Source organism: Vulpes vulpes, chromosome 1 (genome assembly GCF_048418805.1).
Source record: "Vulpes vulpes isolate BD-2025 chromosome 1, VulVul3, whole genome shotgun sequence".
NCBI classification, from domain to species: Eukaryota; Metazoa; Chordata; class Mammalia; order Carnivora; family Canidae; genus Vulpes; species Vulpes vulpes.
In genome coordinates, this window is record NC_132780.1 from 20,661,336 (window position 1) to 20,683,721 (window position 22,386).

The window sequence follows — 22,386 nt, forward strand, 5'->3', positions numbered from 1 at the left end:
TCCCTGCTGCAAGCAGGATGGCAGGGTGGGTGCAGCTGGGTTAGTTTAACACTCTGCCCTAACAGGTCCTGACGCTTTTTTTGATTTTTGATTCTGTGTTTTCTACATGAAGTCGATGGGATAGAAGCATGTTCTGGGTGCCTGGAGCCCAGGCTCATGAAAAGTTGTTTCCCTGATGTGAGTTCTGGTGGCTGGATGCCCGGCCTCATCCCCTATGAGGGTCTCTCAGTGAGAGGCTCTATGCTCTAGATCCAGGCCAGGGCATGGCATTCAATAACAAATGGCAGAAAGGGAGAGATGAAGGAAAAACTTTTTTTGGGAACAAGAAACCCCATGTGGTACTGCTTGCAAGTTTGGGGTTCCCCAGCTGGGGAAGCAGAGCTTCCTTGGTGACCACCAGCCCAGGTACATGTTAGAGGTACTGGGCTGGGGAGAAAAGCAAAGACTTTGGAATCAGGCCAGAGCTGGATTTGAACTCAGACTCTTCTACCTTTAGACTTGCAGGTCTTCAGAAAGTAGGTTCCTCCCCACTGAGGCCTCAGTGGTCTTTTCTGTAAAACGGAGGGAGGAGTAAGGAGTGGGTCTTGCATCTAGGGCTTGGTTTGTGATTAATTCAGAGCTATTAGAAGGAGGACAGGGTTTTCTCTTTTCTCCTGGTTGGGAATTCAGAGGCCCAGAGAAGGAAAGAAACTGATCAAGGCATGAGAACCTTGGAAATGTCTGTTTTGTGGCTTTTTAGCCTCATTGAGATGAAATCCACATGCCATGAAATTCACCCTTCTCCCATGTACAATTCAGTGGTTTTTAATATATTGACAGAGTTGTGCAACACTCACCACAATCTAATTTTAGAGCAATTCTACCACCATCACCACACCCAAGAGGGAAAGCCAGGCCCCTTAGCAGCCATTCCTCAGCTCTCCCCGACAGCCCCACCCCCAGCAGCCAGTAGCCTTTCCTTCTCTGTAGATTTGCCTGTTCTGGATATTTCCAAAATGGAGTCCTACAATGGATCATCCTCCACCACTGGCTTCTCTCTCATCCCATGGTGTTTGGGAGGCCCACTCGCCATGTGCCATGTGTCAGTGTTTCCTTCCTTTCCGTGGCCCAGTAGTATTCCAGAGTCTGGATGGACCGCCTTGTGTTTCCCTGTTCAGCTGCTGATGGACATTTGGGTTGTCTCCATGTGTTGGTTATTGTGAGTAATGTCACTATGAATATCTGTGGATGCATGCTTCCACTGCTCGTGGGCACAAACCTGGGAGCGGAATTGCTCGGCTACATGGTGATTCTGTGTCTAACGTTCTGACAGAATGCCAGCCTGTCTCCCATGGTGGCTGCACCATTTATTTCATTCTCAGCCCCCCAGTGCTGCACGAGGAGGGTCCCAGCCTCTCCATGTCCTCACTAGCATGCCTAAGTGGGTCTGGAGGCTTCTGAGATCCCCCTCTTTTGTCTCCCTGGTTTACCTTCCCCAACACCTGTGTCTTCCCAGGGGGGGATGGCCACCTTACAGCCCCTCATGCACACACACGCTCAGCCTTGCACACTCACATGCATGGGTATACCAATATGCATCCCCTCACATGCACCCCCACCCCCCATGTGGGACCCCTTCGGCCATGGATAGCAGTGGGACACCTTGAAGTTAAATAGCATGGAGCCTGGGCGGGACCCAATCTGGGTTTGAATCCCAGCTCTGCTCCTGCCCCTACCCCACAGTAGGAGATCAGGTACTACCTTGGCTGCCCAAGCAGCACCTGTGGCCCCCACAGCCTCCACCCATGAAATGAGGAGGATCCTAGGAAGTGAGCAGGTGTGTGTGCCAGGGGGGGCTGCTCAAGGAGCAAACTGCTTTGTTGGTGTTAAGTATTATGATTAGTATTAAGTTTTAATTAAGTAATGAATACTTAATTAGCACTGCTCCTGCCCCCTTCAGGCCCTGCCTGGGAACTTTTGTTGGCTGCCCTGGGGCCCCCCACTGGGTCATTATCACCTCCCAGTTAATCCTCAGCTGCTGCCACCAGTTAACACCCTCTGCAGACTCCTCTGCCCCTGCCTGCCCCTGCCCATCTACACTTCCCTCTTTTCAGCTCTACCCTGAAGGCCCTGGCGGCCTCCAGCTTTTTGGGGACACATTCTTGGCCTTATGGCTCAGGCTATTTCAGATTCACAGATAAGATGGCAGGAGGTTCTGATCATGTTCCCCACCCTTACCTCCCTATATTGTTCTCTACAATAACCCCCTACTCCAGGAAGTTCACCTGGATTGCCCAGGACAGGGGCCAATGTCCCTAGTCTTCTGGATTGAAACTAGATTCAAAGGTCTTTGGGGTCACTGCACAGATGCTGTTAACACCCCCCTCCCCAGTCCAGGCAACACTCAGGAGGCCATGGCAGGGGCACTGTAGGGGGTGGTAGGGGCCTGGGAGAGAGTGACACTTGATCCAGCTCTGAGTTGTAGCCTTGCTCTGGGCTGGTGGCCAAAGAAGGCGAGGAGAGGAAGACAGAGTGTTTGCAAACAGGGCAGCTGCCAAGAAGGGGCCAGGGTGAGGGGGGAAGGTGTGAAGGAGAGACGGGCCCAGCTGGTGACTGGCAGCGGCGCCTGGGTGACATTCCTCCTTCTGCTACACACACATACTCACGGTCTCCTGGACGCACAAACACGGGCCTGACGTCCACACACACAGAGCAAGGTGCCTGCAAACTTCCATGCTGTCCCCTTACACAGAACACTCAGACACACACAATCACGTCATCCACACAGTGAGACACAGTCACACCTTCACCATCTCTCCCCCACGCACCCTTACTCCTGCATACTCATGGGCTCAGACACTCATGGACACGCAAATGTGTAGAAATTCACACTCCAGTCCAGCCGAAGCTGCTATGCATGGACAGCGGTGATGCTCAGTGCCTCTGCCCACACACTGGTCCATGCGGAAACGAGCTCACACTGTCCTGACAACCAGCAGCACATGCTCACAAACACCCCGCGGCCAGCTTTCTGGCATGTAGTGTGGCCACGCCATGGGACCATTTTCTGCCATATGCTCCATCTCTCTTCCTGATGACACGCTGTCCAGTGTTCACCCATGTACACTGTCCTCCTCTTCCCCAAGCTGGCAGACCAGCTGCATCATGGAGGCCCAAGTACCAGATGAAGTTGGGTGAGAGAAGAGAGGGCACATTATCACGAGGGTGACGGCCAGGCATGTGGGCGGAAGACATAGGCTGAGGAGAAAGAAACCCAACCAGGGAGGCCAGACAGGGCAGGGAGACAGGGACACAGAGGCAGCGGCACAAAACCAGATGGGTTCATTTATTGAGCAAATGTTTCCTGGCCCTTTCCTTCCCTTGGGTCAGGACTGCTCCAGCTACAGGAAGGCACCTCACAGGACAGACCAGGTCCCTACCCAACAGCAGGGTGCATGGAGGATCCATAGGGGCCTACCCGGACAGCTGGAAAGGGAGGAGCATCACACGGGGGGGGGGGGGGGGGGGGCGGGTAGCACTGGGAGCATGGGGGCAGTGGGGACTTGGGGCCTCATGTGTGCTGAGGGCAGGCCTCACAGAGCAGGTGCCGTGGAGGCATCCATGGTGTGGGGGAGGCAAAGGAGGGAGCCACAAGACTGCAGGCAAGGGGAGGAACAGCAGGTGCCAAAGCCCTGGGGAGGACAAGGATGCAGAAGAGACATACAGTGGTCTCTGCCCACTCCCCGCCCCCCAGGCCATGGGAGGGACACAGGATGCCCTTGTGGGAGGTAAGGAAGGTATAAAGGAGAAAATGGGCAAAGGAGGAGCCAAAAAGCCCCCTCAAGAGGGCGGAGGTGACCTCAGGAGGTAGGGCCCACCCAGTTCCCTTCCTGAGTCTCCACAGGCAAGGTGGGCTCGGGCTGTCCCCCCAACTCTCCATCCTCCTCCTCGCCCCCCTCCTCCCCCTCTTCAGCTTCCTCCTCCCGCTGCCTCCAGGGACGCCCTAGGTAGCCCCGAATAGAGCTCACGGGGCACCTCTTCCGGGGGTGAGGGTCCAGCAGCCCCCAGAGGAGACTGTCTGCCACAGGCGTCAGGCCGAACCAGGGCTGAGGACGGTCCTCGGGTTGGTGGGACGCCTGCCACATGAGGAAGTCCTCGTAGAAGGGGTCGGCCTCAGCCAGGGGCTGGTCCCAGGGGAAGTAGCCAGTGAGGAGGCAGAAGAGCAGGACCCCCAGCGCCCAAGCGTCCAGGGCGGGTTGGATGGGCAGGCCCTCGGGGAGGGGCGGGGGGGAACAGAGCTCAGGGGCCGTGTAGGGGATGGGTGGCCCGGCCAGGCGCAGCAGCGTCCCCCGGGGCCTTGTGTGGCCGAAGTCGGTGAGCTTGACCTGCCGGCAGGCTGGGTCACACACTAGCACGTTCTCCGGCTTGATATCCCGGTACACCAGGCCGCGGGAGTGAATGTGCTCCAGGGCTGAGGCCAGCTGGGCCGCACAGCGCTGGACTGCCTGCTGCGGGAGGCCCACCTGTGGGGGAGTGGCATCAGGGCCTTCTGCCCCTCCTGGGCAGCTGGCCCAGGGCTGAGGCCACAGAGCTGCTCCTCAGTCCTGGGGAGCCCAGGAGGATGAAGGGCCTCCACAGACTTGCCATGGGGAGGTCCAGTGGGACCCCCCTGAGGGCCAGTGGGACCCTGTGAGGGCTAGTGGGATCCACTGAGGGCTAGTGGGACCCTCTGAGGGCCAATGGGACCCTGTGAGACCCAGTATGACCCTCTGAGGGTTAGTGTGACCCTGAGAGGGCTAGGGGGACCCTGTGAGGCACTGTGAGCCCTGGGGAGGTCTAGTGTGATCCCCTTGAGGCCCACTGAACCCCAGTGAGGTCTGGGGTGAATCCACGGGGCCAGGCAAATCTCGCTAGGGTATAGTGTTGGTTCTGTGGTGTCGGCGAACTCCAGAGAGGCCCAATGAGAGGCCCGCAGGGGCCTGCTCACCTACCCACCTTGGGCTGGATGAAGGTGATGAGGTCCCCATACAGGACAGGCTCCGTCAAGAAGCTGTAGGAGTCAGCTGACTCGATGCCAATGCCGTAGGCCGCTACTATAGCTGAATGCGTGCCCAATGAGAGGCCCACGCAGAACTCGTACAGGAAGCCACGGAGAGAAGTGGAGGCCTTTGGGAGTTGCTTCAGTGCCAGAGTAGTGCCTGGGGGCAGCAGGGGCAGGTGCAGAGGGAGTGTGAGAGCCAAGGGTCTCCCTGTCTGCCCCCTTCCCCCCATCCCTCCCCAGCCTGGGCTCTTTTCCACAGGCCATCGCCACCTCCTCCAAACCCTGCCTCCCTGCTGCACTACCAGAAACACAGCGTGGCCATGAAAACACTGCCAGTGGTAATTAATAATAATAATAATGAAGCATTTGGTGAGTTTCAGCTTTGCTGTCTTGGAGCAGATGGAAGGGGAACTTCAAATGACCTCACGTTTGCCCAAAAGCCACTGTGAAGGCAGTAGCAGAAAAGATGCCCTGTCCTGGGGACTTGATAGGATCAAGGAATCATTATGCAAATGATGTCCTGGAGTGTAAGTGCCCTGGAGGCAGGAACTCTGCTTTCTTCACCTGCATGGTCACCCGCTCACCTTCCTCATCAGGAAGGAGTGAGTGTTGGAAAAAGGTCACCTCCTCCTCTGAAACACTGACTATATTCCTTCCATTCCCCAGCTGGATGCACCAGTGCCTTTCCTAAGCATCTGGGACGCCCTGGACTTCCGCCATCATGGCACATGCCACCTTCTGTTTGATGGCATCTGTCCCTCTGCTGTGAGCTCTTGGCCCTGGCACCTCCCAGCCCAGGGACCGGCATCCAGAGGCTGAAGGAAGCACAGCCTTATTCCCCTCTTTATTGCTTATGCCCCCAAGTCCTGTGATGACCTGCATCTGGATCTCTTGCTCTTGGCATCTGTCTCTGATGTGGTCTGAACTGTGCCTCTCCAAATCCACATGTGGAAGTCCTCACTGCCAGTTCCGCAGAATATAACTATTTGGAGACAGAGTCTTGGAAGTGCTAACATGAGGTCACTACAGGATGGGCTAACCCTGGTCCTCTGTGACTGGTGTCCTCACAAAAAGAGGAAACTGGACGCAGAAATGCATGCGAACACAACGGGACAGGACGAGAGAGGCCCTGGGCAAAGCAGCCCTGCCCACACCTGGAGCCGGACTTCCGGCCTCCATCCAGGACCACAAAAAACAAAGGTCTCAATGTCAGCCTCCACAGTGAGTGGGCTTCGCTGTGGCAGTCTGAGCACACTGGCACTTTCCCTGTCCATGCCAGAGCTCCTCCTTGAAGGCATGCCTCACGCATTCAGCTCTGGGTTCCAAGCACGAACCACTCAGGACAGGGCAGAGCCCCCAAGGTGGCCTTGTTAGGAGTGTCCTGAGATGACTGTGGCTCAGAGTTCCATCCATACTATGCCTGTCTCAGGGGAGGAACAGAGGATGTGTGCACACTTGGCAGGAAAGTATGAGTGGGGGGACCATGTGCTGCACAGCCACATGCACTGGTCTTGCTAAGTGTCTGGCAGAGGCCATGGCTCCGAATCATCCCCATGGTGACCGCTAAGCTAGCCACACATCAGGGCTATGGGGGAGGGGACTCAGTCCCCTTTCTCACAGGCAACTAGGCCCATGTACAAATGCTTGGAGAATCACAGTTTTTACATAGAAGGAATCATCACCCACATTTTTGAATGAGGAGGCTGAGGCTCAGAGAGGATAGGGGAGATTCCCAAGAACACACAGCCCAGAAGGAGCAGAGGCAACACTTGATTCATGTTTAGACTCTTGCACCTTGGTCGGCATCTGTCCTGGCCCACCCCCCACCCACTGACCCTCCTGTATCTGTCTCCAGGCCCAGGTACCTTTCTGACGATGGGTGACCAGCAGGACCCGGCCAAAGCGGCCCTGGCCCAGGGGACGAACTTGCTGGTAGAGCTCATCCACCTCGGCTTGGACCAGGGTCTGGGCACTTAGCGCCATCATGTCCTCTAGCTCCAGGGCTGCCTCCTGGCCCTGCCGCAGCTCCTCTGCCGTGAGGCCCCCTAGGTTCTCCTCAGCCACGTTTTCAGCAGCCCCTGCTTCCACCTGTTCCTCATCTGACTGTCTGCCGGGCATCTCTGCAGGGCAGAGTAGAGACAGTGACCCAGGGCCCAGGTCCTGCTAGGCCTGGGTCCCAAGGGAGGCGGCGCTGGGGGCCTGGACTCCTGAGTCTGAGGGAGGAGGGGGCTGGGGGCCTGGAATCCTGGGTCTGAGGGAGGAGGGGGCTGGGGGCTCATTAGCACTTAACATTGTGACTCAGTCTCCCTCTTTGTTAGAGGTGTCTGAGGAGTGGGAAGACCAGTTGCTGAATGGGGTGAGGTCAAGCTTAAGGTCACAGATGTCTCTTGCCCCCGCCCCCACATCCTGGCACCACCCAATGGCCCAAGGGTGAAAGATGAACCAGATAACTCCAGACACCCCCCCACCTTGTTTCCAAAGCAAACAGACTTGGGCCCTGGGGGTGGATGAGTAGCCTCTTTCTCCTAAGAGCAAACAGGTGCTCTCTGCCTCCAGGGGCTGGGGAGGGCGGCTGTGCACACCAGGCCTTGGGGGACGCATGGGACCTGGATGGGAGGAAGCACTTGGGAGTGCCAAGTCCTTGAGACACCTAGGTCCACCTCCTATAGCCTCAGCCCCTCCTCCCTCAGACCCAGGAGTCCAGGCCCCCAGTCCCTCCTCCCTCAGACCCTAGTGTGCAGGTCCCCCACCCCCTCCTCCCTCTGACCCAGGAGTCTGGACCACCAGCCCCTCCTCCCTCAGACCCAGTCCCCCAGCCCCTCCTCCATCAGACCAGCAGTCTGGACCATCAGCCAGTCCCTCTCCTGGAACCTTACACAACTCACACATCTCATGACTCCCAGACTCTGTTTCCCTAACACTCAACCAGTCAAAGCCTCCCTCTGAGGATCCCAGGACTTTGGCCAGCTGTGCGGCTTCACTATCAGGTGGTGCCCACCTCAGGCTGTTTAACCCTTGCCTCCTCCTGACCTGGGCTCCGGCCTCCAAACCTCACCTCCTCCAAAGCTTGCCTGACCCTTCGCTGCCTGCCGTGGTCAGTGCCCAGCACTAGATCCCATGCCAGCAGAGGCCTGCCCAGGAGCAGACCCCGCCCCCACCTAGGGGGTCTTAAGCCCCGCCCCAGCCCCGCCCCTTCCACCCCACTAGGGCCAGAGCGACATCGTGTGTTGACTCCTAGAACTGGCTACCGCCAGAAATAATGTCGCAGACCCAGGCGTCCAGGCCCCAGCCCCGTCCTCCCTCAGACCCGGGAGACCAGGTCCCCAGCCTCCTCCTCCCTCAGACCCAGGAGTTCAGACCCCCAGGCCCTCCTCCCTCAGACCCAGGAGTTCAGACCCCCAGGCCCTCCTCCCTCAGACCCTGGAGTCCAGGTTCCCCAGCCCCCTCCTCCCTCAGACCCTGGAATCCAGGCCCCCAGCCCCTTCCTCCTTCAGATCCAGGAGTCCAGGCCCCCAGCCCCTCCTCCCTCAGACCAGGAGTCCAGGCCCCTGTAGAAGATGAAATCACTTCTCTAGTTTGTCCCTGCCTTGACCCCACCCAGCTGCCCCATCAATGCCTCATTAACAGGTCAAACACAAGTGTTCCATGAGGGGTGTCCAGGGGATGGGACACTGGGGTCCTGTTTGGAGAAAGGATGAGACAACCAGATTCCAGAACGATGCAGTGATAGATGATCTCAGACTTGGGGCAGAGGGGAAGCAGGTGGTGGAGCAACTGGGACGAGTGGGGAGGGGAGGTCCGAGTTCGGAGTCTGCAGACTTCAGAGTTGCTGGGAGGGCTAGGCGGGAACCCCTGGGTCTGATGGAGGAGAGGCTGTGGGCCTGGAATGATGCATCCACTCCTGCGGTTACAGTAAGATGACGACTGTGAACACACTTAATTTTTAAAGAATAAACCTTTTATTTCAGAATAATTATTGATTTCCAGAACAGCTGGAAGGATTGTGCAGAGAACTGCCAGGCCGTCCCCAGCTCCCCAACAGGTTCGTATCTCACGCAGCCAATGGCATGTTTGTCCAAACAAAGAAATGGTGTCAGACACTAGACCCTGCCTGTCTTACCAGTGCTTCTGCCAACAACCTTCTGCTCTCCCGGAGTCTGATCCAGGGTGCCCCACTGTGCTTTAGTGAACCCACATTTTTAAGTCTAGAAAGTACATAGGACAGACTCCTCTGGAGGGAGCAGTTCCCTGTCCCCGACTGACCCTGTGCTGGGGATGGGGCCATGGCGTCAGATGCCTGCGGACCCTGCTCCGCAGATGTAAAGTGTCCTGCTCTGAGCTGGAGGTGGCGGTGTGGGGCCGTGTGGGACAGTGTGACGGCTCTGAGCTGGAGCAGGTGAGTATCAGCTCATCAGTACCACCATGGAAAGCTGGCTCCGAGGCCCACAAAGCTGGGAAGATCACACACCTTGGTGGTCCAGGCTGATTCGGAGCTGGCACAGGGCACTTGTCATGTGCAAGAAGAACTGAAAGGATGTCGAAATGAGAAAAAAACAGAGGCTGTCCTGAACAGGTGGACAGGTGAGGCCGAAAAAGATGGGAGACATAGATCATCTGGGTACAAGATCCCAAGGGCCTGGGGACAGGCCACGTCTCAGAGGCATGGAGCTATGAGAAACACATTCTCAGAGGAGGACACTGGATTTGCAGATGACTGCTGGCAGGAAAATGAGTGTGTGTGTGTGTGTGTGTGTGTGTGTGTGTGTGTAGGTCCAGAAAGGATGAATGACTTCCCAATGTCACTCCACTTTCCTGGAGCCCAGGGAAATGGAAGAGGTAGAGGGTGAGGTTTCTATGGTGCTGGATCTTGAAAGCCCAGATTTAGTGCCGTGGACAGTGAGAGTCAACCAGGTCTCAGTGAGGAATGACCCCATCAGAACTCCAAGATAGGCACTTAGCATGTGCCTGCACCGAGGAAATGCATCTGTAGGGGAAGCAGTGCCTTCCTTCAAGCAGACATATTCACAGCAGAAGGAAGAGGCAGAGTCCTTGACAGAGGAGAAGGCAGGAGCCCTGGACTCCAGGATCTGAGGGAGGAGGAGCTGGGGTCCTGGACTCCCAGGTCTGAGGGAGGAGGACTCCCATGTCTTCAGTAGAGAGGGGCATTGTGTATCGCAGTCCAGCCCTCAGCAGGGAGAGATGCAACGTGTTCCATCTCTGTCCTCCTGGGAGCAGCTGTCTCCATCCAGGTGGCCAGGATGGGGAGGGCGGGTGCTGGGGGAGGGGCCGTTGGCCCAGGCTCTGACCACTTGTCCCAGTCACCTGGTCAGGGAGATCCCCTATCTGTCCCCATCCTCCTGCCATCTTTGTCATCCTCCTCTTCCTCCTCTGTCCACTCCTCTAGGCTTGCTTCCTGCTCTTCCTCCTCCTCCCCATCTTCACTAGATGTAACCCCCCAGCCCCCAGATCCCTCTCTGTTCCTCTCTATACCCCAGTCATCCCCCAAGAAGTCCAGGACAGCCAGTGGGGGGCTCCTAGTCTCAGGATCCAGGTCTAGAAGCCCCTGGAGCAATGCCAGGGCTGGAGGTGCAAACTGGTCCCAAGGTGGGGGTGGTCGCAGTGGTTGGGGTCTGGTGGTCATCCAGCCAGCAAAGGCCTCAAATTCAGGGTCAGAGGCCAGTGCTACATCCCAAGGGAAACAGGCAGTGGCAGTGCAGAAGAGAAGCACCCCCAGGCCCCAGGAGTCCATAGCTGGTCGCAGGGGCAGGGTATCAGGTGGCAGCAGGAGGCAGAGCTCTGGGGGGGCAGAGGGCAGTGGCCCTGGTGGTGCAGGGGTTGCACTCCCCTCGGGCCGGGTCAGACCCAGGTCACCTAGGGCCACACGGCTGCAGACGGGGTCAAAGACCAGCACGTTGTCTGGCTTGACATCTGCATGGACCAGCCCCCGGCTGTGGAGAAAGTCCAGGGCTCCAGCCAGCTGGGCCATCACCCGCTTCACCAGAAGCTCTGGGAGGCCCTGGGGTCAAGGAGAGATGAAGGTCAGGTGCCTTGGCTCCTTCTTTATTTTGTTTCTTAGGGCTCAAGAATTCAGAACCTCAGACCAATGGCTACCTCTAGTGTCCCTCAGCCTTCTCCAGATCACCCTCAGCCACAACCTGCTGCTAACTCTGCATTCCAGCCCCCAGTATGTTGTCACTGGAACTCCAGACTGAACCAGAAGCTCTTTTAGCTTCCACCAAGCTTTCTCCTCACGCTAACACTCAAACCCCCTCCTCACATTTCTTATCTCTAGCCTGATCACCCAGATCTCCAATGGGTACCCAAATCTCATACTTAATCCTAATTTTTGTTCCTTGGTCTCTTACTCACACACCATTCTGAAGTCATTTTACTGACTTCATCATTGGATTGATAAATCTATCCATCCAGCTAGCTAGGCAGCTAGCCAGCAATCCATCCATCAAGCCACTCATCCATTCAGCAGTCTACACAACAGGGTTTCTGCTTAACATCCATTCTACCAGCCAGTCAGAAACCCAATAATGTTTTCAATTATTTAATATCCAAAATCTATCCATTAATTCTTCCTTGCTTCCTTCCATTTATCTACCGTGCATTCCATCCAGCCAGCCAGCCATCTACCCACCCATCAATCCATCTTTTCATCTATCCACCATCCACCCATCTTTCCATCCACCCACTCACCCATCCACCCATCTTTCCATCTGTCTGTCTATCCACCCATCCACCCACCCATCAATCCACCCATCCACCCATCTTTCCATCCATCCATCTCTACCCATTCATCTATCTCCCTCCCTTCTTTATTTCCCTCTGTTTATCTCCAACCCTATCTCAAATCCAAAATCTATTTCTTTAGGGACACCTGGGTGGCTCAGCAGTTGGGCGTCTGACTTCGGCTCAGGGCGTGGTCCCAGATTCCGGGATGGAGTCCCACATAGGGCTGCCTGCAAGGAGCCTGCTTCTCCCTCTGCCTATGTCTCTACCTTCTCTCCGTGTCTCTCATGAATAGATAAATGAAATATTAAAAAAAAAACACAACTATTTCTAAAGATGGCCCCACCCCTAGTCTCCAAACTCATGTACTCTCAGAATTTCATGAATTCAGTCCTCACCTGGTCTTCTCACCAAAAAGAACTTCATTACAGCCAATCTTCAACGTATTCCGTATACTTACCCTTAACCATCCCTGTCTCACTCTGCAACTCCATGCTTTTCACACCCACTACCAATCTATAATCAACCCACTCAACTTCACCCATGCCCATGCTCCCAATCCCAGGGCTAACTAAAATCCCACACCTAACCTCATTCTCAACCCCAATTCCAAGTCTGTGCCCATGCAAACTTGTGTTGGAATGGTTGGGTGGGTTAGGTTAAGGTTAGGCATGGGATTGCATCAAGAGTTAGAAATAAAGGGATGCCTGAGTGGCTCAGTGGTTGAGCATCTGCCTTCAGCTCAGGGTGTGATCCTGGAGTTCTGGGATTGAGTCACATATTGGGCTCCCTGAAAGGAGCCTGCTTCTCCCTCTGCCTATGTCTCTGCCTCTCTCTTTCTGTGTCTTTTGTGAATAAATAAATAAAATCTTTAAAAAAGAGAGAGAGAGAAATAAGGAGGGTGTCTGGGGGCTTAGAGCAGAGCTACGTTGAGCACTGATTTGGATGTCAGGATTAGACATAGGAACGGGGTAGGGACAGAGTTGTACATGGGATAAGCAGTCCTGACCTTTGCTCCCTACTCGCCTCACCTGTTCTTGGAGCATCCCGCTGAGGTCCCCATATGGTGCGTACTCCTGGGCAAAGGCGAAGTGTCGGGGGGTCTGCAAGGGTCCTGCCAGGGTCTGGAGTAAACCTGGGTGTGATGAGACACAGCGGCCCACACAGAACTCTCTCAGGAAGGTACTTTTCAGGACCGAGTCCCGACGCAGGAGCTTCAGAGCCACAGCAGAACCTGCCAGGGAGATGGGTGCAGAAGGGAACTCAGGGAGCTCTGATCTTGCTGTGGGGCCTTAGGCAAACTGCTCAACCTCTTGGAACCTCAGATATTTTGTGTGTAAAACAAGAGTGGCAGGGTATAGTGCCTGACCTCTCTCCACTTCCAGTTTGTCCTTGTGTGAAGTCGAGGTTGAAGGTGACCTTCCCTGAGGACTCCCTATTCTGCTGTGTGGCCTTGTACAACTGCCTGACCCTCTTTGAGCCTCAGTTTTCTCTTGAATAGAGTAGGTGACATGGTGACTTGAGTTCCAATCCAAGTTGCACTCCTCCCTTGCTGTGTGACCTCAAGCAAGGCTCTCACCTTCTTTGGGTTAACTCTGTTTATTAGAAGATCAGAAAGCTCTTAACTTTCCAAGAGCCCCCATCAAGGATTCCCATCATCTCCTGGGGATGTTCCCGGCCTCAGCAGCTTCTGAGAACCCTATTATGGGGAAGTTCTGGAGTCTGCCCTTGGGTGGCCAAACTCACCTCCTTGGCGAGGCCGGGCAAGGAGTACGCGGCCATAGGAGCCAGAGCCGAGCTCTCGGATGAGGCGGTACTGGACACGCAGATTCCTCACTGGGGTCACCCTGGTGGCTGTCAGCTCCACAAGCCGTTGGAGGGCCGTAGCTGTGTCCTCCTGGAGGAAAGGAGCAGAGGTGGGGAGGGGGTATTGTGGGGGCCACCGCAAACAGCGGGTCCAGCCCAGGACTGAGTTGGGGTGCCAGGGTGATAGGGTCATTGTCCTCAGGGAGGAGGATGAGTCACAATGACTCACCGGCCTCGGGCCACCTGTTTTTGTGTCCTGGCAGGGTTAGGGGTGATTGTGTCAAAGACCCTGCCCACCACCTTCTGTGAGAACCCCCAGGAGCCCCTGGCCCCTGCTGCAATTGCTTCCTCAGCTGACACAACCCCCACTGTCCACTCTGTCTCTGTGCTTCCCACTCTGTTTCTGAGGCCACTGCCCTGGAGGCTTCGGTCTTGCTCTGTGTTCTCGGGTTTGTGTTACTCTGGGTCTCTGCTGTTGCTCTATTTCCCTGTCTTCTCCATTTCTCTCTGTGTGTTTGTTCACTGTCCCTCTTCATGTCTCTCTCTGACTCTGTTTCTCTGTCTCTCTCTTTCCCTTGTCTCCCACCTCTCACCTCTGGGTCCCCATCCTCAGGGTTCTTGGGCTCCCTGAGCTCCATTTCAGAGTCCCTGGCGTCAGCTGGCCCCTGAGCGAGCACCCCCTTACTAGGCCCACCAAGTCCTGCTGCACCTCTCAGATCCCCACCCCACAGAGCCAAGGTACAAAGCCTATCTGAAGGATCTTCCTCAGTCTCTCTCTGCCTGTCGGAGCCAGAGGATTTCTCTGCCGTCCTCTGCCGGACTCCTGCCTCCTTGTGAGCCCGGGTGTCTGTGTGTCCCTCTGTACTGTCCTGTCAATCTCCCGGCCCACACCTCCTTCCTGATTATCTTCCTTCCACTGTCTGTCTCCACCACCCTCCCTGTCCCAGCTCTCAGATCTCTTGGTGGGTCTCCCGATGCTGTGTCTCATCCCCACACTGTCCCCACCATCTGTCACTCAGGATATTCCACACTGTGTTCCCTGCCCTTCCCGTTCACTACTTGTCTGCTTGGTTTCGCTCTGGCCTGCTCTCCTGAGTATCTCTCTGTCTCCCCCCTCCTGTCTTTGTTCCTGACTCTCTCTCACAGCCTTTGTCCCTCCTTCTCTGGGCCGGAGACAGGGGTGTGTGTGACAGCTCAGAGACATCCTGTCCCCCGCCACCCCTCCCTCACCCCCTCTGACCCGCTGCCCCCTCCCTCCCCCTTCCAAACTTAGACCAGCTTGGACTCTGGGCTTTGGTCCCAGGACAGAGGGGACAAAACATATTGTGAACCCCCAAGGGCCAGGCCTGAAGGCAGTGAGAAAGGGGAGACGGTGCCCCTTCACATACCTTACATGGGATGGGAGACCCAGAGGTCCATGCTTTCTGTCCTCCTCCATGGAATAGGAGTCTGGCCTCCTGGAACTGGGAAGACAGTTCACAAAGCACTGTTCTGTAACACCAAATTCCCATCCCCAGACCCTTCCTCCCTGACCAAGAGTCCCAGCCCCTCCCTCAGACCCGGGAGTCCAGGCCCCAGCCCCTCCTCCCTCAGACCCTGAAGTCCAGACCCCCTGCCCCCCTCCCTCATACCCAGGAGTCCAGACCCCCAGCCCCCCTCCCAAAGACCCAGGAGTCTAGACCCCAGTCCTCCTCCCTCAAACCCAGGAGCCCAGACCCCCAGCACCCCTCCCTCATACCCAGGAGTCCAGGCCCCCAGCACCCCTCCCTCATACCCAGGAGTCCAGGCCCCCAACCCCTCCTCCCTCAGACCCAGGAGCTCTAATAGCCAAAAGATGCATTGAGGAAAATAACTTCTTTCATGTTCTCGGCACTTGGCCTGAGACTGTTTCTGGGCAAAGGCTGGAATCGGGCTTTACCCTGGATCCTCCCAGCCATCCAGAAAGAGTGGGTATTTATCCCCAGTTTACAGAGCAGGAAACTGAGGTTGTAATCTGGGATCTCCTTACCCAAGGTCAGAGCAGGAGGAGGTGTCTGGTGGGACCTGCGCCAGGTCTGAGTGACTCACAGCCCTGAGTTCTGCCCAATTTGGTTTCACTACTACTACAACCCTGCTATTAATAAAGACAGCAAGGATGCTATCCAGACTCTGGAAGGATCCTGGGGAAATTGGCTACAATGTTGCCCCTGGGAACGCAGGCAGGCAGTAGAGCAGGTGACAGAGAAAGGACTTCCTTTGCTCTTTGAGTTTTGGGGGGTTTGATGGTGAAAAGTTCTGCAAATGTGCAGAAAAGTCAAAAGAACCTCAGAGTGACCACCCTTCATTGTGCTGACCAGACTTCACATGTTGACTTTTTCCAATATTCTCTTTATTTCTGTTTTCTTTGGGGTAGGGGGGATGAAGTATTTCAAAGTAAATTACAGCCTCCTGAGATGTTTTTGGGTGAAATGGTATGATGCCTGGTGCTTGTTTTAAGGTATTCCAGCAAGAGAAAATCCAAAAATGCGTGCAGGGTAGGGTAAAAGAAATTCTGTGACAAGAACAGCATTCACCTTGCAAAGTGCAAATAAGGGGATTCCTTTTACTCTTTATTTTTGGTTATGCTGGACATTTTTCCTCATAAAAAGCTAAATATAAAATACACTATAGATGTCGTGAGAAATTATTGCAATGCTGAGATCTACATCTCTGTGAAAGTAAGGATAATTTCCAGCCCTACGGCAGTGCCATATCAGTCGCATCTAGAAGCATCAGCAGCAATTCCTGAAAACCAGCTGATACCCGGTCCTATTCTGTTTACCCCAATTTGTCCAGATAAGTCCTATGTTGCTGGTGTAGCTGGGTCAATGATCAATGTCAACACATGGCTTTGGGGGAACTTTTTATTGCTGAGCCTTTTTTACTCTTTGAATTTTTAAGTTTTTGTTTGTTTATTTATTCATAGAGACACAGAGTGAGAGGCAGAAACACAGACGGAGGGAGAAGCAGGTTCCATGCAGGGAGCCCCATGCGGGACTCAATCCCTGGTCTCCAGGATCACACCCCCCGGCTGAAGGCGGCGCTAAGCCACTGGCCACCAGGGCAGCCCCCGCCCCCGCCCCCCCCCCCTTTTTTGCACTGCACATGTCACCTATTCAAAAAAACAAAATTAAGGATGCCTGGGTGGCTCGGTGGTTGAGCATCTGCCTTCAACTCAGGTCGTGATCCCAGGGTCCTGGGATCGAGTCACACATAAGGCTCCCTGTGAGGAGCCTGCTTCTCCCTCTGCCTATGTCTCTACCTCTCTCTCTGTATCTCTCATGAATAAATAAATAAAATATTTTTTTAAAAAACTAAACTAAAATGATTAAATGCAATGATGTCTATTCAATTTTTCTCAGATGCCAGATGCCAGGTATGACTTTTTTTTTTTTTAATTCAAGACTTTGTGGAATCCTCCCTACAAGCCCTGGATGAGTAGAATGATGGTTTCCAATGTACTGATGGGGAGACTGAGGCAGGGAGCAGCAGAGGCATTAGCCAGCAGGCAGTGAGAGGCAGATGCAGGGTTCTATGAGGATTTCTGGGGACTCCAGACCACTGTCTCTCCTCTGCCCAGGCAGCCTGAGAGACCCCTGGTGTCTGACTGGAGCTGAGTTCTTCCGCTGGGGACTCGGGGCCGCAGGGACTGCAAAGCAGTCAGAAGGTCAGGCTGCAGAGCCACCTGGGTCTTCTGGGAGGAGAGTGAGAGGGGACACTCTGGCCCTCCCCAGCCCCCTGAGAGGCTCACTGATGATCCGGGGAGCTTTGCACCTCCCCATTTAGCAACGCTGCTCCACAGGGTCACCCGGAGTGACCTGGAGAAGGCAGATGTAGGCAGGGGAGGCTCCAGTTCTGACCCTGTGATGCACACACCCCTCATTAGACTTAGCCTCTGGGCCTCCCGCCTGCCCTCTTCCGTGCCTCCTGCCCGCCAGTCCCCAAGGGCTCTTCCAGTGACAGTCTTTGTTCATCCCTCCTGGCCAAATGAATGCTCCCTGACAAGCCTCCAACTGCCCCCATACCTCAGTTTCCTCCCTATGAAATGAGAGTAATTGCGGGTTCTACACAGAGCCTTATTGTCAAAGAAACATTTAACACTTATAATCTATGATACATTTATAATATAGTATATGTTGTATGTAACATATTAATGAATGTAATATACATCACCTTGTATATCATTATATTATGTATTTATATACCATCTCATAATATGTAGTAGAGTATGTATCTTATGTGTTTTATATAAATCTTAAAGATTTTATTTTTAAAAAATCTCTACACCTGGCTATCCCTGGCTGGCGCAGCGGTTTGGCGCCTGCCTTTGGCCCAGGGTGTGATCCTGGAGACCCGGGATCGAGTCCCACATCAGGCTCCTGGCATGGAGCCTGCTTCTCCCTCTGCCTGTGTCTCTGCCTCTCTCTCTGTGTGCCTTTCATGAATAAATAAATAAAATCTTAAAAAAAAAATCTCTACACCCAATGTGGGACTCAAACTCATGATTCCGATATCAGGAGCCACATGCTCCACGGACTAAGCCAGCTGGATGCCCCTATTACTTATATATTTTATATTTTTTCCAAATAAATTTAACGAATGAAATAGATGGAAAGCTCACATAAAAAACAAACTAATGAAAATGAAAACATATTTGTCCAAACATCTGGGATGCAGCAAAAGCAGTCAGAAGAGGGAAGTGCATAGCAATACAGGCCTACCTCAAGACACAAAAAAAGTCTCAATTACACAACCTAATCCTATACCTAAAGGAGCTAGAAAAGAAGAAGCAAACAAAGCATAAAGCTGGCAGGAGAAGGGAAATAATAAAGATGAGACCACAAATAAATAATACAGAAATAACAACAAAACACTAGAGTAGAATAACAAAAAGAAGAGCTGGGACATCAAACTAAGTAAAAAAAATGGATCAAGCCCTAGCCAGACTTATCAACAAGAAAAGAGAAAGGACCTAAATAAATAAAATCCCAAATGCGAGAAGGTATAGCTACACCACAAAGGAAAACATTTATAAGAGAATACAATGAAAAACTATATGCCAGCACACTGGGAGACCTGAAAGAAATGGATAAATCCCTAGAAATGTACAAACTACCAACACTGGTTGTGCATCTGCCTTGGCTCAGGGCGTGATCCTGGGTCCTGGGATCAAGTCCCGCATTGGGCTCCCCACAGGGAGCCTGCTTTTCCCTCTGCCTATGTCTCTGCCTCTCTCTGTGACTCTCATGAATAAATAAATAAAATATTTTAAAAATATATATTTTACTAAATAAAATAATAGATTAAGACACTCAGCACAGCACCTAGAATAGAGTGCTTGCTTAATGATATTAGTATTCACAAATGCTCTGATGGTGGCGTGGACAACAGCACTGTTCTGTGGGCTTTACAGACCTGGACAGGAATCACACTTAATCCTCATGGTCTACATGGGACCTAGGCGCTGTTGTTTTCCGAGGCTCGGACAGGCCACACGTGTCGGCCTTCACTACACCTGACACAGCACACAGCTGCACAAAACCTTGCTATAGCTCCTCATGGAATGGAATGTTTTAGCCATACACACACCAGATATATCCCAAATAGGGATGCCTGGGTGGCTTAGCGGTTGAACGTCTGCCTTTGGCCCAAGATGTGATCCTGGAGTCCTGGGATCAAGTCCCACGTTGGGCTCCCTGCATGGAACCTGCTACTCCCTCTGCCTGTGTCTCTGCCTCTCTCTCTCTCTCTCTCTCATGAATAAATAAAATCTTAAAAAAAAAAGAAATATCCCAAATAATATAATGAGCACCTACATGCCCACCCCTGTCCAGTTGAAGAAAGATAACTTTTCTACTATAATTGGAACCAGTGGTATACTTACTCCTCTCTAAATCTTTCTACTCCCTTCCTGATGTAACCACTATCATGAAGGAGGTATTTATTATTCATTTTTTTAAAATGCACTTGCTACAATATGTATAAACACATAGCTGCTATAGGGGGTCACCTTGCATGTGGTTAAAACTAAAAATTAAAAAAAAGAATCTTCTCACACATGTTCTCTTGTGCTAAAGGGCACACTTTACTACTGCCATGTGCTCTCCAAAGGTGGTTCTATCTGGCATTGACTGTTTATTCTCATTTTTTTGAGTTCGTAGGCCCCTCTGAGAATCTGAAGAAAGCCATCGAGACTTGCACTAATTCAGAAGACGCTAGCCATGTGTGGCTCTTCAGCACTTGAAACGTGGCTGGTCCAAATCAAGAACTCCTGTGAGTGTAAAACACGACCATGAATTTCAAAGACTTACCACGAAAAAGAGAATGTAAGCTATCTCACTGATGACTTTTTTTTAAAAAAAAGCTTTTATTTATTTATTCATGAGAGACACACAGAGAGAGGCAGAGACATAGGCAGAGGGAGAAGCAGGCTCCCTACAGGGATCCCAATACGGGACTCTATCCCAGGACCCCAGGGATCACAACCCGAGCCAAAGGCAGATGCTCAACCACTGAGCCACCATGCATCTTGCTGATGACTTTTATATTAATTATAAGATGACATGATAACGTTTTGGATATACGGTCACTTGCAGTATTCGTGTATTTTGCATTTGCAAACTGGACTACCCATTCAAAAGTTCCTGTAGTCCTCAAATGAATGTCACAGCACTCTGGTGGGCATGTGCTGGGCGGCAAAAAATTTGAGCTGTCTGTGGTTGCACAAGGGGACCCTCTGCCTCCTTGTTTCACCTCTCACCCTGTAAACAAGTGTCCTTTCTGCAGCCTGGTTAGTGCCATGCTTTCAATATATATTAGGTAGGGTGTCTTTAAACAGAGCACAAATTGGGGCACCTGGATGGTTCAGTGGTTGAGCATCTGCCTTCGGCTCAGGTCATGATCCCAGGGTCCTGGGATTGAGTTCCACATTGGGCTCCCCACAAGGAGCCTGCTTCTCCCTCTGCCTGTGTCTCTGCCTCTTTTTCTGTGTCTCTCATGAATAAATAAATAAAATCCTTAAAAGACTCCAAAAAACAGAATACATGTCAAATAAGGTTACACATTGAGGAAGGTTAAGGAAAATACTGTGACAAAGGCTCACAGGAATCCAACCCCGTACTTCCCCCAGGGGCAGCGGTTCCATATTCATCAAGTCAGTGTTCACTGACTTTATAGATTGTAGCCACCAGGAAGAAGGATAATCAAGTATCCTGAGTGACTAGAATAAGGAAGATATACTGTATTGAACCAAATAAAGCCTCAAAATGATAATAAAGCCTCAAAATGATAATAAAATAAAGCCTTGTTTCTTTTTTACTTTTGGAAAAATGGATGCACAGTTTGGCAGATAGCATACAGGGTGACAGATCCTGATAGATCTCTCAAGAAGGCCATGGGTTGAGAATCGGTGCATTATCAGTGTTCCCTGTGCTACGCCAAGGGATCCTAGCCAAGATCCCTCATCCATGTGGACCATAACCCCACTATTCTCCCGGCCTCTGGTGTCTCTCCCTGGAGTGTCTCACTCACCACCCCAAAAGCATCTAACAGTCGGAGGCAACATGTGTCCCTCTGCTCAGTAGCTTCCCGTGGCTCCCTACTACCCTTAGGATAGCATCCAAGTTCCCTATCCTGGCCTCTAAGCGCTTCTGGAGCTGGCACCTGCTGCATCTTATCTGCCACCCCGCCCTGTCTCACCCGACACTCCAGTCACACCGGGGGACTCACAGTTCCCTGGAGCACCCTGGACTCTCTCTCCCTCTCCTCAGGAAATGTGTGTGAGACGAGAGACTGACGGGTGGCCGGAGTGCATTTGTAATGGCTTCGTAAATCCCGCGTGATTAACGATAATTATAGCTAGCATTTACTGAACTCTGTGTATTACCAGCCGCTGTGCTAATCCTCACAGCAGCCGGGAAAGGTAGGTCCTATTATTAGCTCCGTTTTATAGTTGAGGGAAGGGAGACTCGCAGAGATTAAATCTCTCGCTCTATGTCCTGGTAGGGGTCAACGGCACAGTTGGACTCCGCGTTTCACACACCCCCTCCTCTGGCCTCTCTCTGGTGGTGTGGTAGACGTGTGCAGGCCAGGAGCTAGGGACAGATGCTGACTTCTCTTGTTTCCATTCAAATTCAACACACATTTCCTGGGGCCTGAGCTGGAGCAAAGGTCAGTGGATGGGTTCTGTCCCTGCTAGGGAAGAGTCTAGGTGCCACAGATAAGGATGCGAGCCATCAGAGAGCAAGGTGTTATCTGTTCGAATGGAGGTGACAAAATGAGGCCCAGAGCTGACTCTAAAGTCCTGATGGGATGAAGGGTGGGGGAGAAAGAGGCCTCCAAGCAGAGGCCTGTCCTATGTAGGATTCAAGTTAAGACAGATTAGTTGCATAACTAGGGAGAGCCTACCTCCTAGTATGTATAGAGCAGGATTGCCCATTCTGGGGATACAGAGAAAGTCATGGGAGCCAGAGTCCCTGCCCTCAGAGGCCGATCTACAGAGGCTGGAATCCGATGGGTGATTGCCTATGGCCTGGATGGGATAGGGTGCTGTGAGGTGACATGTCAGGGGGGTTCTTTGTGGGGTGACAGGAGTGTTCTAAAAATGATCATGGTGACAGTCACACGGCTCTGTGAGTACACCAGAAGTCATTGAGTGCCTCACTTTAAATAGATGAATGCTGTGCTATGAGAATCATATCTCAATAAAGGTATAAAAAAACCTTTAAAACCTGGGTGGCTCAGGCCGTGATCCCAGGGTCCTGGTATCGAGTTCCACATCAGGCTCCCCACAGGAAGCCTGCTTC

General features: G+C 53.0%; 2 protein-coding genes across 7 annotated transcripts; both read right to left on the reverse strand.

The window, feature by feature from the left end:
* Nucleotides 1–3,298: 3,298 nt before the first annotated feature.
* Nucleotides 3,299–8,174, reverse strand: SBK2 (SH3 domain binding kinase family member 2). 5 transcript variants are annotated; one of them, XM_072759674.1, is made up of 4 exons: nt 8,076–8,174; nt 6,886–7,140; nt 4,975–5,177; nt 3,299–4,502 (listed from the first exon to the last, which is right to left on the reverse strand). In XM_072759674.1, the coding sequence occupies exons 2-4, from the start codon at nt 7,136–7,138 to the stop codon at nt 3,840–3,842; spliced, it is 1,119 nt and encodes a 372-aa protein (XP_072615775.1). In that variant the 5' UTR covers nt 7,139–7,140; nt 8,076–8,174; the 3' UTR covers nt 3,299–3,839. The 5 variants fall into 5 exon arrangements, with proteins under 5 accessions (XP_072615775.1, XP_072615783.1, XP_072615800.1 ...); XM_072759682.1 differs by having other exon boundaries at nt 8,019–8,125; XM_072759699.1 differs by having other exon boundaries at nt 8,051–8,120.
* Nucleotides 8,175–8,956: 782 nt separating this feature from the next.
* SBK3 (SH3 domain binding kinase family member 3) lies at nt 8,957–15,489 on the reverse strand. 2 transcript variants are annotated; one of them, XM_072759711.1, is made up of 5 exons: nt 15,418–15,489; nt 14,953–15,027; nt 13,505–13,655; nt 12,790–12,992; nt 8,957–11,036 (listed from the first exon to the last, which is right to left on the reverse strand). In XM_072759711.1, the coding sequence occupies exons 1-5, from the start codon at nt 15,424–15,426 to the stop codon at nt 10,347–10,349; spliced, it is 1,128 nt and encodes a 375-aa protein (XP_072615812.1). In that variant the 5' UTR covers nt 15,427–15,489; the 3' UTR covers nt 8,957–10,346. The 2 variants fall into 2 exon arrangements, with proteins under 2 accessions (XP_072615812.1, XP_025841004.1); XM_025985219.2 differs by lacking the exons at nt 14,953–15,027; nt 15,418–15,489 and adding an exon at nt 14,158–14,778.
* Between the last annotated feature and the right edge of the window lie 6,897 nt (nt 15,490–22,386).